The sequence below is a fragment of the Micropterus dolomieu genome, linkage group LG22, assembly GCF_021292245.1.
Source record: "Micropterus dolomieu isolate WLL.071019.BEF.003 ecotype Adirondacks linkage group LG22, ASM2129224v1, whole genome shotgun sequence".
NCBI lineage: Eukaryota > Metazoa > Chordata > Actinopteri > Centrarchiformes > Centrarchidae > Micropterus > Micropterus dolomieu.
In genome coordinates, this window is record NC_060171.1 from 30,239,130 (window position 1) to 30,255,728 (window position 16,599).

Below are 16,599 nucleotides of genomic sequence, written 5' to 3' on the forward strand. Positions count from 1 at the left end.
TGTTTGGGGAGCCCCTGTTAATGCATGTGTCTGTTTTCCGAGAGGCTTTTAGTGAGGTGTCACTTCTGGCTCCAGCAGTAGCTAGCAGTTTGGACAGTCATCAGTCAGAGATAGAGCTTCGCTGAGCAGTGACTGCCCTGTTGTACCATTGGGCCATGCCAGGACACGCTCGCGCACTCACACATGCACATTGAGCCCCCAAAAGTATGCTGTGCTATGCCAAGGCTCACTACAGTTCCACTCTACACAGCAAAATGTATTTATAAACATAAGCCTGATGGTAGACATGTGTGCATGTGCGTGCACGCGCACACACATACGCGCACACACACACACTGGTGAGCGTTCACTGCACCATCAGCAGGTTCTCAGTCCAGTGCCCTCTGGCCAGTCAGTGTGTTTGTTCTGGGCCATAGACACGTGCACTCATGCACACATACAGGCTGTGAAACGTATTTCTGTAGGATGTCCAGTGGTCATGGATTTTCTGGAGTATCATGGCATTTGACAAGACAGGGCAGGCCAGCGAGTCAGATGAATTCTTGGGAAAAGTCAGCACATGTCTGGGAAATTTGCAGATGGTTAATTTCACTATAGTACACCAAAATATATTTTACAACTTTGATATCAAACGGTGCTGGAAACCACAACTTTAAATCTGTCTTGAAAAACTGATTATCAGATCAGTAGAAATACATTTCTATGGTCAGTGAAGCAGTTTTACATCGGAGCCATGTTTTTGGAACCCCGCAGTGACCACGTGTAATCAATTTGCATGATTCAGTTGTATCATATTGTTCAGGTTAACAACAACAACCTCTCCCTATGCAATGTATTTTACTGTCTGTTAGACGAGAAACCCAGAGTCAAATTGATCTATCCACAAACCTGCGATGGAAACGCAGGGAAAGAGGAAGGGAAGGCGGCACGACTTGTGTATGATGGCTGCTCTGATCCTCTCAGCCGTGATACTGACTGTCAGAAGTCGGCTACACAACTTTTGAACCAGACACTAGTACAACCTCCTTTATTAGTGTCAAGTGACTCAGCATTAGGCTGCCAGCGCTGTCAGCAAACCGCCAGGAGAGACGCTCGGAGGCGCAGTAGGATTTGATATCTAAGCTATGACCAGGACGCACACATTTTATTTGATCATATGTGATCACATTTCCACACAGACATTAAAACATGGGTCTTGCAGATAAAACACGAGACCAAGGCTGATACAGGAGTTTAGTATGTGGCTGCTCTACAGGTGAGCTAAACTGGCACTAACTGGGCAGGGGAGTGAATAATATGTTTCTCATATTTGTAGGTAAGGTGTATTGAAGAGAAAACATCAGTAATAATGTTTTTGTAAAATATGGAAGATTAGAACCAATGAACCACAATCATGTGAGAAATGAATATACCGACCCCTTATTTTGATGTTTGTGTGACATAATGACGCTTCATCAATACGTACGTTTCACGTTTTATGACTAATGAAGGTTTTAGAAGCTATTTTATCCTGCACTGAATCTTCAGTGTATTATATGATATGTTTTTTTTTGCTAAATCTTGCTGACAAATGTCAGTAACCTCTGACTCCCCTTTCTGTATGTTTGGCTTGTTAGCTGCATCCACCTTGGTCCCATGAAGCACTTGAACTATGTCAGTTTGGCAGAGCAGTAAAGATTGAAGTGCAGGGATTTTGACGTTTACAGTTTACATGCTGGCGAGAAATAGTAAATTTTCCTCCAAACTAGTAACTGCTGATGTAAAGAATTGTTTATGATTACAGTACATCTGCTGTCATTCAGTAACTGGGTAAAATAAATTTAAATTCCATTTAAGTTTACTTTAGTTTTAGATCATCTTACTTTCAGCCAAGTTGTGATGTGTGAATTTTTTATTTTTTTTCCACATTTCCCACACTGTCTTGTTTCACTTCTTCCGTCATCTCGCTATACATAAATTTCTTTTTTCATATTGTTAATTTTCTCGTCTCCTTTTCACTGCCTCTTCCTTCCCGTTTCCCATCTCTCTCTCTCTGCTCAGATCCGGTACATCTCTCAGACTCAGGGCCTGCCTCCCGAGCAGCTGCTCAACAAGGGCACCAAGACCTCTCGTTTCTTCTCCAAAGAGTCTGACTCTCCCTACGCCTCCTGGAGACTAAAAGTACCTGCACACAAATATATGCACACATTACATGCATGTTATAGACCTGCAAACATATCCTCCTGTCAACCACACATCAACAGTAACTAATTTCTGTGGTGGTGGGGGGGCACAGACAGATAAACTGGCAGGGTGAGATCTGAAATTGAAAAAAGCAGGATGTTCATTGGAAATTCAAGTGAAACTCCTTGCAGTGTGTGTGTGTGGGGGGGGGGGGGGGGGGGGGGGGGGGGGGGGGGGGGGGGGAAAAGCAGGGGGATAGTGGAAGTACATTCCCAATAGGACACAGCTGGATAAGCTTGTCAAAACAGGAGAAAGCCAGAACACCCTGAGAAAAGCTCTAGGAAATGTGAAACTGTTTAGACTACTGGCTGAGCTCTAAATAAATTTTAAATGAATGTGAGCCTAATATTTATCTGTCCGTGTACTTTCCAGCAAAAACTCAAATCCCTAACACTTTGATTTACATGGAAACGCAGAGTTTGCTCCCACTGCCTGTGTATATTTTATCTATTACTTTGACCTTTCATTCTTTATCATTTACATGAGGAATCTGGTGGTAGCTTTCAACACGCAGCATACATGTGTTTATACAAAAATCTTTACTTCCTGGAATATTTTTTAATATTCTTAATATTTCTGATCCTCCTTTAGACAACAGAAGAGCATGAGAAAGAGACGGGACTTAAATCCAAAGAGGCCAGAAAGTACATCTTCAGCTGTCTGGATGACATAGCTCACGTGAGTCCAGCCAGGCCGAATGAGTGATCAAATTCAAACTGAGCAAGTCCAACATAAGAGCCACAAGAGATAGCATTTTCAGGGTTACGTTTCAGGATCATTTGAATATGTTTAACTTCATGATCACATTTCAGAACACATTTAAGCTTGTTGCTCTGCTATAAAACAATCCTATCAGCTGATCAGTTCAAGTGTTCCTGGGTTTCTTAATTAATTGTAACATGAACTGTTGCCCTTTGTGTGTTTTCTGTCGGTGCCCCTCATTGCCTCCATCCATCAGGTGAACTTGGTGTTGAGTCCTGATAACAGTGACATGCAAGCAGAGAAGGTTGACAGGAGGGAGTTTGTCTCTCTGCTGAGGAGCATGTTGCTGATCGATGCTGAAGACAGAACTGTTCCCTCCAGCGTCCTCAATCACCCCTTCCTCACTATGACTCATCTGCTGGACTACCCACACAGTAACCAGTAAGGCTGCTACAAGTCATTCTGACACAAAAACACGCTCTTGTTTGTTTTGTTGCCCTTTCCTGTAGTCACTAGTAATGTACAGAGCAGTGTTTCCCATTAGTTAATGAGACCGTGGTGGCCCGCCACAGTCTAATTTGTTCCACCATAGTTTCAAAATAAACCGAAAATATATTAACATTAAAGACTTTTAACGTTGTCGAGACAACCACTTTTATTTTGATGTCATTACGGTAACTTTAACTAAGGGTTTCATCAGTGTTGGCCGTTTCCACTGTCACTCATTTGTGATAACGCAATTAAGCTAGCTGCTAAATTTGGAGTATTTGGAGGTATTACAGCCTTTATGGTAAATGCAGTTAAAGGGAGCAGAGCGAGCTGATTGGCAGGGTTAATGACTTTATTCTGTCTTTTTCTCAATTTACAAAGTGTTACAGTATTGGGTCTTACCTGAAGAAAGGCTATTCAGTATTAATTGTTCGCAATACGAGCACATCATACAATATAATTTCTCAAATTGCGTCGAACTTGGTGAATGTAGCGCGAGGATGGAGGATACACATGTGACAAAGTCCGGTTTTCGAAACAAGGTGTTAACATAACGTATACAGTATGGAAATAAGATTAATTGTATTATATTCACAGGAAGTATAACACATGTAACGTGTCCCTTAAAAGTAAAATAAAATGTTAGGGAAATTACTTTTGTAAATTATTCTTTGATTTAGGGTTGCTGGAAAAACATGAAATAAATTAGTTGACTTATTTGCTGTTTCATCACCCTTTATATCTATACAGTGTCTTTATGATCAAAATGTTTACTAGGCCACAAAATTGTCAACAAGAGTGCAAAGTTCTTCATAGATCTAGCCTCTTTATTTTGCTTTTAAAGTGTAATAAATTAGTGCACTAAACTTTTAAAATGTACACATTTTTCTTATGCAGGGGCCATCCCCCAGGGCCCCCCCTAGAGGGTCGATGTCCACCCACCATAGCCTCACAAATCCTGTGATAAACACTGCAGAAGGATGGTATAAGTGTGTGATTGTTGACTGTAGTAGGAATTTCAGTTAAAACATTTCTTCGTCTGATCCCCTACAGTGTGCAGTCATCTTTCCGTATCATGGACATGTGCCACAGTTGGCCCACCAATGCAGTTTTTGATGCTCTGAATCAGAACACCATTCATTTCTCAAGACCTCCAGTAGCCCCCACTGCCTCCTCTGGCCTCCCTCTGGCTTACAGCAACATACCAGTCCACACTCAGGTGAGATTCTGTAGCCATGTGTGTGTTTGCTGTGAGAACGGTTTCTGTCTTACTGGACCACGGTTTTACCCCCATATTATGTTTTTTATTACTCAGTGATTATTTATGTCGGTGTGAGAAAGATCTTGATTCACAGACACCACAGTCAGTTCTTTTTAAAATACTAACACTGCTATTTAGCTTCTAAAATGAATAAGTCATTAAACATGGTACTGCTTGTTATTTTAGGACACTTGGCAACACCCCATGTTTTTCAGGACGGCAAATATAAATAAACGCCTATAAATATGAATAATTGTTAGTTAAGTAATGTTTCATATTTTCTCTTTCTCTATGTTCTCTATTTTTAACTCTCTGCTACTTCCTCTTTGTACTTTTTTTCTAATGAAGGCTATAACCCAGTCAGCTTCTTCAGTGTTGCATCCTGGGATAGCTCTAGCAGCTGGGAATGCTCAGTTTGGGTGCAGTGACTCATTCCCACCTGCCCTTCTTCTCTGTCCTCCCACCATGCAAGGTATGTAGACTGTACACTGCTGTACACATTTTTTGTTAAGCACATTTTTTTTAGTAATTTTAATACAAAGGTTGCATTTTTAAATGATTTTACAGTGTTATGAGAATGATTCAGAAGACAGTCCTTAATCTGTTCCAATCTAAAGGTCCTAATGTAAGGGAGTGGTACCATAGCTTTACTAAAATGCTGTTAAATTTAGCCATGGCCTTTTTGAGCTGTATTAATGACAGATTTGTTTTTCTGCTTGTTTTTTATTTTTTATTTTTTAAGGTAACCTTAACCAAACAGCTGGGTTCCCTGTTCCCATGGTAACTCAGGCCCCTCCAATACAGCCCTTACCAGTGAGGCCTGGTGTAATTGCTCAGGTAAGACACATTGTCTGCATGGTTGGTCTTTGGATTTAATTTTTTTTTTGAATCCCTAACATAACCTCTGAGCCCAACATCAGGCCTAGATCTAGGGGACCGAATATAGGTCATAGCTGTGGGGATCAATAGATAATTGCATAACATCCCTGATCTGACCCTGTGGCAGGCCTGGTCTAGCCGGGGACAGCAGCTCCTCGTCCCAGCAGCTTGGCAGCAGATGACTCCAGTGGGTCCTCCGCCCTCTCACCCCCCTCCGCCACCCCCATCCTCCCTTACCAACGACACCACAGCCGGCCCACAGAGAATCAGCGACTGGCGGTAGGTCATTCTACTCTCAAACCTCTCTTGTTGCATTCATTCAAGAAAAAGGCTAACAGAGCTGTACTCCTACTGTGTGTGTGTGTGTGTGTGTGTGTGTGTGTGTGTGTGTGTCCATGTAAATGCTTAACCAACTAACAGGGGTTTTCATTTGCAAATGTGCAATACAACACTGGGAATCATCACATTTTATTTTAGAATTCTTATGAATTGTTACTTAGGTTTGTAATCAATCCCTATCACATATTTCCACCAAAAGTATAGGGCTGCTTTATGTTTCTCTTGCACTTTCTTTAGTTTTTTCTTTTGATACATTTTAACAGGAAAGTGCGTCCCCACAGTCACTACAATTCACTGATGCAACAGCCTCTCCTGACTAATCAGATGCCGGCCCTCTCTGCCCATCAGCCAATCAATATTGGCATAGCTCATGTTGTGTGGCCCCAGCCAGCCAATAAAAGGAACAGACACAGCCACAGTAACAGGTGAGATTCGGCTCCTTAGTCGTGCCTTTTGAAGTAAAAGTCCTCTCCTGTTTTCTTTATATCTAATATAATAACTGTTGTGTTCAAAGGAACCTGTCCTTCCCCAGCAACGTTCACATATCAGCATGTCGGACCCCCAAGATGTTCGATGTCGGACAGGCAGCGGCACAAAGGGAGCAGCCTCAGAGGGAGGTGCCTCTGATGGAAACCAGGCAACAGGAAGTTCAAAACACAGATGAAGAGGAAGATGATGCAGAGGAGGAAGTGAGCTGCTTCAAAGAGGTGGTGCCAAATGGTAACAGCCAGCTGAACCTTTCCAGTCAACAACAGCGAGATGTGGCAGTTCTGATGGGCGACACACCAAGCCCTGCTGCTAGCGTGATCAGCATCCACAGTGAACTGACCGACGGAGAGGACGAGGGGGAAGATGAAGACCCTCAGACATGCCGCCTGAGCGAGTGAGTGACATCAGCAACAAATGGGATTATTAAAATCAACCTGTTCAGGCCCATAGAAAGACATAGAGAAGATCTCACTCCAATGCTGAGCAGAGAACTGTGACCTTCCCCTGATATAACACAAAAAGTCAGGCAGTGTCTGCTTTAAGCAAATTCTCTAACAGTTTGTAAATTTAAAGCTTTCAGTCATCCATAAATCTACTACCAAGAGCTTTAAACATGGTCTGAGCCTTAGAAAAGCTAAACCTGCGTTGTTCTTCCGTAGGTGTAAAGACGAGTGTGTGTGTGAGGCTTGCAGACACACCAGTGTGTCTATGGAGAGAGTGTGTTCCCTCAGCAGCCCCGACAGCAGCCTCAGCACCAGTTCTTTTGCCTCCAACTCACTTCAGTCAAGCCCCTCTGTCTCTCCGTGCAAGAGACCCAACAGGTAGTTACTTGGACATACGAACACACATCCAAAAAGACAAAGGTAGTAATGTTCTACAAAGAGAAAAACACTATTAAGTTCCAGCCATCTTAATGTGTTGTTTCTCATTTGTGTTCAGCATGTCCGAGGACGACGGCCACGAGAGCGGCTGTGACACAGTAGAGGGTTCCCCCACGTCCGACACATCAACCTCCCCACGTGGTAACAGTACCTACCGTTTCCTTGACAACAGTAATCACAACAACCGCCCACCTTTGGCTGCCATGGTAGCACCACTGCCTTCCCCTGCAGTGCAGGGCAGGAGTCCCCGTGGTGTCAGGACAATGGTGGTTCCACCAATGAGAGTGCAGAACAACAACACTCAAGGGACAGAGGAGCGTGTCCAGAGAACAGGTCAGTGTGGACGTTTACCTTTCTAACAGGGAACAAATATTTCTGCTCGTTTTAACTGTATGACTTATTGATTATACATGTGATAAATGTCATAGGTGAAAAGAAATGGACAGATGTCTGTTGTGAGATTATAACAATTTTTTTCACTTCAAGCTAAAATAGCGTGTGTCAACACCGAGAAAAGTTTTCCCCTCCATGCATAAATGTGTCCTCATCTGCCACCTGTCATGTGGTCTGTCACCTGTGCTTTCCTGATGTCTGCATTGCAGGTCATACGGAAGCAGTAGGGGCTTACCGCCCCCTAGTGGGTCATAGAGGCTTTAACAGGTGATCAAGAGACACCAACAGAGAACTGGCCAAATTGTACCAATACCTCAGAAATGCATCCATAGCAGGCAATGCTGACATTAAGTCCTCCTTAATGGCTTTCCCTCCATCAAAGTAGCAGTTTTCTTTCAGGAAAGTTTCCAAAGGAAAAAAGAGAAAATAAATGTTTACATATGTGCATCATTAGAAATTTGTCAAAAATGTTGGGATTTATATTTAGCATTTGGATGCTGCGCAGAAAAGAGTAAAACAAGCTCCCCACATCTGAGCAGTGATATGATTCAGGGTTTATTTTCTCTGTTAATCCCTTAAGTAACTCACCAACCCTTCAAAAGAATATCTTAACTGAAACTAACCCCTCTTCATTCAACAACACCAAGTTATGCCTGCATCAGTGATCCAGAAATAGTTTACAGTGGAAGAAGAGGGAGCGTTTAGTTCAGAGTACAGCAAATGTATTTTTTTGAACAAGAGAGTAAGAGTGGAGGGAAAGGTGGATGCATTTCATTTGGTGTTGAGTCAGAGCCTGTATATATATATATTTTTTTTCTCTGCTGGTTCTTGTCATGCAGCATAAGTTGCCCTAAGGCACTGATCTGATTTAACTTTCACCCTTTTGTTCTCCTCATGGTGGAGTGAATTTAAAACTGATACAGATCAGAGTCCAAGGATCAACTTTGCTCCTCATGTGCCTTTTCTGAGTGCCAACAATCTGTTTCTTTTTCTTTTCCCAACTTCATGGATTTTGTCTAGTTTTAGGGAAGATTCACAACTGTGAAAAAGTGCAAGACAAGTTGGATGATTCTTTAATAGCAGCAGAAATTACAGTTACACTGCTAAGTTGTCATTCCTCTACTCAGCTAACTCAGACTTTTCATTTGAAGAAGGTAATTTTCTCTGTTCATTAGGGTTACTGCTCTGTTACTACCTCTTCCACACAATCCAGGAGTGACATGCTTCTGCAGTATCAAGTGATACTTTTGCCAACATGTAGTTGATCCAGTGTTGAAACATGTCAGCAACACATTCACCACTGTATTTGTTGGGTTTTATCCATTGTAGGGCTGTACTGAAGGTCATTTCTCTACATTCGTAGCTTGTATTGAGGTTTTCGAAGTAAGCTTCAGATGTCTGTAACGTCATCACCCTAAAAAATAATTAATCCTCAATTGTGATAAGGCATTTCCAAGCTTTCAAAGCAACATGTTGTTTGGTCTCTGTCTATAATACTCCCAAACTTATAATGGTCGTAAGTGAGGTTTTTCAGCTGCAGCTTGTTCTCAGAGGGAATCGCGACGTGTCGATGATGAGACACCCGATCCCCAGTTTATATAGTTATTAATACTTTCTTTTTAGTTTTTATATCAGTAAAATGTAGGTATTGTTGGAGCTGTTAACTATTTGACTGTACTTAAAATACCTAGACTGGTTTTGTTCACTTGGCTCCATCCAGATGACGCTGTGTCACATAAAGGTGAACTTTATGAACTTGTCTTCAGGTATTGTTTTCTCCTCAGGTTTGCCTGGTTAGGGTTTGGGTTGTTTGTGCTGTGCATTGCACAGCCCTTTTTTCAAATTCATATTTGCATTTCTGAAATATCTGCAAATATTTTGTGTTTGGTGGTGTCCTCAGGCATTTGGGACCCACTACGACCAGTCACATAATATGCTGCTCTTTAGTCCTTCTGTTTAGCCTTTAGCTGCTTTGTGAAGCTACTCTGCTCCACATGAGGATTCTGTGCTTGTTCTATTTATAATTCACTTTGCAAAAGTTCATCCTAAAGGTCACCACAGCCACCATAATATTAAACTCTGTAAATTATGGCATTGTAAAGTGCTACACATTGACCTTATTAATGAAACTACAAGGTCCGCCTCACTTAATGCAAATACAATGTTGCTTAAACAATTTAATTTCTATATTTTTACATGTGGCTTAGGGCATCTTGATCAGTTAATGTAACGTAGATGAGATATTTTCAGTGGTCAACGGTCGAATCCTGGGTGGTGGAAAAACATTTTCAAATGCAAAAACCTTTTTAAGTTCAAGTTGGGAATGAATGTCTTGTAGGAACATTTTTCATATTCTCTATATTGAACAATATGATGCACTTTGTGACTCTGTTTCTCTCTGGTATGCATGCTTGTGTGTTGTTTGAAGTCTTGATGGTAGCTTCACTGTCTGGCAGGTCATGTGAACTAATGCTGGCATCTAGTTTTACAGTATATATGTCCTCACCTGACTTACTCCTGTCTTATCTGTCCCAGTCTCAGAGTCCTGGTCCCGGTCCAAAGGACGCTGCAACTTCGTAGGACAACAGAGCACTCCCTCATCCGTCCCCCTCTTCCCATCCGCCCCCCTCCTGTCCCGGCAGCAAAAGGTGACGGGACAGCAGCAGCACCCTCTGGGCTTTGGACAGGTCAGTTCTTATCCTTTCTCCCTCTAAAATATGGAGGATTATACCGGAGCTGAACACTGAAAATGTATTTGTGAATAGTAATTGACGGATATTGGACAATTGTTACACTTCATCTTCAGTCTGACATTACCTCCACTCAAGACCAATGAATTTGTTTGAACCTGGCATTTTAAGTTGACACTGATGTGAAGCCATTACAACATACTGATTTTGCAGGGGTGAGTGGAAGAGTGGAACAAAGTAAAAACAAACTGCTTACTTTCAATCGATTTAGAACAGCCTCAACAGCAGCGCCTCTCTAGTCTGTAGCAGTCGCCATTGTTATTTCTCCTCCTCGGTTCCGGCGCACAGCTTGACAGCAGCGTTGGTCCCGCCCGTGGTGCTGATTGGCTAATGATTAGTCCCCCCATGGCGCTCATTGGATTGATCGCTTTTTAACCGAGAAGCTGCTGTTCCATGTCATGATGCCAGACTAGAATCAGTCAGCTCGTTGGAGTGGGCAGATTCAAAGGTCCGTAGCCAGGCCTAGAACATTAATGGATGGCATGTGATTTGCAGTAGAAGTTTGGAAATTGTCTTTCTGAAACTAGTGTTGTGTTTTTTTTGTTTGTTTTGTTTTTTTACTGACTTGAAAATAATGGAGGCTGTGTTGCTTGGTGTCATAAGAAGTTGTATTTTAATGAGCTTACACAACTGCTTGCAAAATCAGGTGTGGGTAGCAAGAAACAGTATTTCCTTTGGTAAAGTTTGGAAAAGTCTAAACCCAAAGGCTATGTTGTGGGAGCTGTTGGAAGCAGACAGATGTGAAAATCCCACAGATATTCTGATACTTAGTTACTAAGGCAGTCTAAGTCTTGCCTCCAGAGAACATACTATATATGTAAATTAGTATATATATAAAAAAAATGCAGAATTGACACAGTTGAGTTATTTCATAATTGGTCTGATACAGTAAATTGTGTACATGTCTCCGGTCAGTTCCTGAAGCAAGGGCTGGATTAAAATGTTTAAGCTAGCTGCTAGACTAAGCTAACCAGCTGCCAGCTTCATATTGAACAGACAGATGCGAGAGTGGTATCAGTCATCTAACTCTCAGCAAGAAAGCGAATAAGCATATTTCCCAAAATGTCAAACCATTTCTTCAACAGACTAATGTAGTGGTGTTAAACGGATTGTTCTCGTCTGTTCTCTCTCAGGTACAGCCGTACGGCTCAAACCACAGCAACAAAGAGTGGAACGGCAACTATGGGCCGCTGCGACCGCACGCCTACATCCCCCCTACTGTCCACACACACACCTTCACACACCTGCCGCACAGCAGCCCCACGCACACTTCGGCCGGCCCGCACACTCACAGCCAAGGCCTGCCCACACACACCCTGCTGTCCTACCCTCCCAGTGGCCCCCTCACCGCCGCTCACCACCCCCACACCATCCTGCCCTCTCGCCCTCCTCCTCCCCCTCTCCTCCAGCACAGCTACAGTCTCTCCCACCCCCAGGGAGGCACTATAGTTCACCAGGTTACCCTGGGCATCAGCACCCACCCCCACCACCCTGGACACCCCGCTCCCCATCCTCACAGGCTCCTTCCTTCCCCGACCATCCACCCACATCACCAGCCTGGCTATGCCCACCACCCCCACCAGTTCAAGCCTCCCTTCCCCCCTCCTCACCCTTACATGGCCTCCCCGGCCGCCTACACAGGCTTCCCTCTGAGCCCCACGAAGCTCAGCCACCACCCCCAGTTCTCTTATATCTGAGGAGCAGGGCGGGGCCGCAGCAGTACCTTCTTGTGAGGAGGGGCAACAGGAAATGGACTGGGGCTGCGACCTGGGCAGGTAGAGCTAGCAGCAGAGCACAAAACGGACACTTATGATGAGGAAGAAGAAAATATGGTTAACAAGCGGATGATGGATAAAAATGTAACATGGGGGGTGGATAAAGAAGAGTAACAGTGCTGAAGATGATGTTTTATGGTGACACAGCCTCTGTAATCTGGAGGTCGGTGATCATATTTGATTGTCAGAGCAACTTCAACTCTGGAAAACCTCCTGCGAAATCATGGCAGCCAACGGAGGAAACAGTGATTGATTAAACTGCAAAGCTTTATAAGAGAGCATCACAAAAGTGAATGAATTCACATATGATGACATGGACATTTTAATTAAGAATGTGTCCTTTGCACATTACCTCCTGTCATTTGTTGTTTGAGTAGTGTTAAGAGAATAGGATCCAATTACAGGCTGGAAATCATTTGTTGTAATCGCTGTCAGGCCCATCAGCCTTCCCCCTTCCCTTTATCTTTGTTGCCTTGTAGCATGTGCTAGCCGGTCAGATCTGTTTGTTAAGCCATCCAAGTCTGTATTAACCAGGATTGAATGCTCCTGTCATCGTTTGAGGCAGACTTTACTGCTGCCGTCTCCTAGTGCCTTAAAACCAGAGTCTATGACGTTACTTCAGGAGCTTATAGATTGTACATTTAAATGGGTTTGCAGCACTTAACCTTCAGACTCTGAACACGATGGGCTTATTGGATATATATGAGGATAATGCTTGTGGTTATGTTTTAATATTGGCAAATGTTGGACTTCAGTTTGCTTTGTGACTCAGAGTATTGATTTACTTTAGCTAGAGGCTGCACATTTAGGGCTTTGACTGAATGAGCTTTTTATGTACATAAAGAGTGATTTGATATTTTGATAATCGATTTCTATTCACTATAGTACTTAATTCATAACAGTATTGTCACTGTTTACTGTAACTGCAATACAATCTAGATAGCCTCTGGGTTGCTGTGTTTTTATTTAGCGTTTAGGCTGGACTTGCATTAATGCATTTTATGTTTTAGTTTTTTGGGAGTGGCATAGACTTAAAAAAAAAAAAGTGTTTTATGTTTTTACTTTTAAATGCTTCTCAGTGTTTGAAATAACCTATAAACTTACAGTATCACTGCTGGGCTGTTGAGTGTTAGATCTGTATCGGTAATTGTTTCAAATATTTGTGTGAGGCAAAACTTTTGTCCATGTATTGAAGCCTGTTGTCAGTTTTGATACATTCCTTCAGGGTGGATGCATAGCCTTGATTTTGTGTTTTTGATTTCCAGTGTGTAGTAGAGCTGTGTATTTACCTGTCATATCAGCTGGTATTTTTACTCCAATCAGCACCAAAGACTGTTCATTAATCATTTCTGAAGCATGGTCGATACAATTTCTCCTTTCACCTCCAGCATACTGTTGCAGTTACTACCATTGGAATATATTGTGAGATCTCTATTTTAAAAATGAGGTTGAGGTTTTATTTTTCTGAGCTATGTTTGGCAAATTGTATTTGGAATGTATAGATAATAAGCTGCTATGTACTGATTATCTGCCACTTCGTAGCTGTGAATTTAGAGGATTAATCTCATTCTAGCCTGCATTCTCCCTCTCTTGTATTGTAGTTCTGAAAACTAGAGACAATAGAAGTGGGTTCTATTTTGGAGTATATTGAATGCTATTCCTATATGCTAGTGCCTCTGTATATTGGCTTTGTTGTTTTGAAGTGATTGTAAACTGCTGTAATGGAAGTTATGAGTTTTCTCTTTATTTAGTTATTCTGTTGCTTTTTGGTGTGTGTGTGTGTGTGTGTGTGTGTGTTTTTGTGCGTGTGCATTTAGCATCAGTATTTGAAATGTAGGCTGGGTTCACTCTTGGATTCTGTAACCAGTGTGGTGTTAATGTATTATCGTTTTTCTTCTGATGACATGGCTTTTATTTCCGTTATTGGACTGTATTTGCAACTCTCCGTACTGTACAACTAGTGCCTTTCTTCAAACAAGTGGCTGACAGATGACGTCTTGCATTGATATCAAAGCAGTCTGAAAATTTGTAGACTATTTCCTTCTAAGGGGATCAGCTCACAAAACCCCAAAGTTGTTTGTTTGACTAAGATGAGGTCTAAAAACAATCTTTTTTACAGAATCCTAAGAAAGTACAAGTCAGGGACTTATTGCGCTCACCAAGAACACCGTGCAGTACTCAAAAACATAGGGCCTGAATAAACACAAATACAAAGCTTTATTCTCAACGTGAATGTATTTGTGGAACTCGAGACATCTGTTTTTGGTTTGCAAATGAGTTATTTGTTGCATTTCTGATGGCTACACAGCGTTTGCTCTCATTTTGTGATGGGATGTTGATAGATCTTGTATGCAGCTATTACCATAGGTTGTGTTTCAGGGTTTCTTCAAAATGCTTTATCTCTCAATCATACTCAACATTTAGGTTCAAAGTTGTCCCATCCTCAACTATGGCAGCATATTGCCAATGTGACCAAAAAAAAATTTGCTAACTTTCTTGTTTCTGAGTTTTCACAAGATCCTTTTCACGTTCTAACAAGAGATTTTTCATGTTATGACGTCTTTTCCCATTAATTCTAGAGACTTCTGTTTTTAAGAGATGTTTATTGATATAACAAACATTTCTTGTAAAAAAAAAATTAATTAATTAATTAATTGTTATCTAGTAATGCGAAATAATGTCATAGTAACATGTACAATGTCTTACTGTAACATGAAACTGAGCAAATATTTTTTGCAGGACACCCCTACTTAATGTATTACATTGTAATGGTTTTACTACATTGCTTGTAATGGGTGTATTTTGTGTACTCGTCTAATATGCTACTGTGTTGACGGTCCTTAGACAAAAGAGAGGATGCACTGTTCAACGTGGTGTGCAGCCTAAAATTAGAACCGATAGGTGTGTCACGGCACACTCATCTGTACTTTACTTAAAGGAAAATGTTGTTTTCATCCTGTGGTGTGCAGCCTCTCATCTGTCATCATATGTCTATTCTTTCCGTCAGCTCAGCACTTGTGACGAGATGAACACATGTCCCACCTCAGTGAGTCCCATGCCCTAATCCCCCACCACTTTGGGTTGATTGCTTAGGATAGATAATCCCACCTCCCTGCAGCCTTAATGCTGACAGTTGCATCATCAAAGTCACACGTGGGTCACAGTCCTACAGTCAAAGCTCAACAAGCACATGGCGCTCAGCAGCCTTAAGTATAAATAAAAGCAGGGAAATTCATCTTATTGTCCCTCTTAACAAAAAAATGGATATGGCAAATAGAGAGAGATTTGGCTGTAGTCTATCTTTCAGAAATGAAGGTTTTGGTCCCTGTGGGCCTTCAATTCTTGGGACCTCATGACAAAACTGCCAACTCAACAAACACGAGTGTGACCATCTCATTTGGGTACTGGGCTGAAAAAAGAAATATTTGACTTCTAAGACACATTTTACGTAGATTTTGTACCACAACTATCTAATTATCGGGTTGACATTTATTGTATTTAGACACAAATATGTAGACATGATTGCTAAATTGAAACTGTTACTGTTCTAAATATGTGTAGACATGTGTGGCTTTATTATTTTATTGTATTTCCTTGATTCTTTTTTTTGCTACACTAGTTTGACATGTAGCAACTGCACTGTGCAATATACAACAATATGAGGACTGGGAAAATGATTATGTTTGGATGTATTCATGTGTGTCTTAACAGTTTGCGGTCGTTCCCACCCCCTAGTTCTCAGTGAGTTTCAATGTGACCAAGCCCTATGTACTTTGTCACAAAAAGCGGGTTCCTTCTTGGTGACTCTTATTGGTAAGTGTCAAATTATGAATTGATGGTGTACTATGTCAAGATTAACTTTGAATTAAAAAAAAATCTTTTTGCTTCAGTCATCGTTGTCTTTGTTGATATACTTAAAATACAGGTGTTACTGTCTGATTAGGAATCAACAAGCACACATGGCATGCAGGAGTAGTGGTCAATGGTTCAACAGACAAGCGTGTTCTATTGCTGTCAATATTTTGATATCAATCGTTTTAAACATTTATTAATAAGGTTTTTCTCTTTATAGTAGCTGTTTAACTAAATGAGGCTGCCTGTCATTTAGTGTACAATATGTAACCTTTCAATGTTTGCCTTTAAGGGTACCCAAAGACATGAACCATGAAGTTATAATTCTCTTTGTGAAAAATACAATAACATTGCAAAGTTGGCAACCCCTTTAACCCAACTGGTCAAGTGTGTGATATAGAATTCTGTTTTTGTCCTTTTTTAATTGTTTCAGGTTGTTATTCGAAGTCTTCTTGAACATTGCCCTGTTACTGTCCAGCCGCCATAGTCCAGAGATCAGAGTGGCTAAACACTGCTGAATAGCCTCATCTGGGATGCCTTCAGTTATTACTGCACGCTCGAAGCAA

General features: G+C 41.6%; 1 protein-coding gene across 1 annotated transcript in view; it reads left to right on the top strand.

Moving 5' to 3' along the window:
- LOC123961279 (homeodomain-interacting protein kinase 3-like) overlaps positions 1-16,070 on the top strand; it is a 33,988-nt gene extending 17,918 nt beyond the window's left edge. Inside the window, exons 6-18 of the mRNA XM_046036528.1 lie at positions 2,041-2,160; positions 2,815-2,901; positions 3,182-3,366; positions 4,468-4,633; positions 5,024-5,147; positions 5,418-5,512; positions 5,682-5,833; positions 6,157-6,318; positions 6,408-6,776; positions 7,042-7,203; positions 7,322-7,596; positions 10,192-10,343; positions 11,540-16,070. Coding sequence (XP_045892484.1) covers positions 2,041-2,160; positions 2,815-2,901; positions 3,182-3,366; positions 4,468-4,633; positions 5,024-5,147; positions 5,418-5,512; positions 5,682-5,833; positions 6,157-6,318; positions 6,408-6,776; positions 7,042-7,203; positions 7,322-7,596; positions 10,192-10,343; positions 11,540-12,103 — 2,613 coding nt within the window. The 3' untranslated portion in view covers positions 12,104-16,070. The remainder of the gene's footprint in view (positions 1-2,040; positions 2,161-2,814; positions 2,902-3,181; positions 3,367-4,467; positions 4,634-5,023; positions 5,148-5,417; positions 5,513-5,681; positions 5,834-6,156; positions 6,319-6,407; positions 6,777-7,041; positions 7,204-7,321; positions 7,597-10,191; positions 10,344-11,539) is intronic.
- The last annotated feature ends 529 nt before the right edge of the window (positions 16,071-16,599 follow it).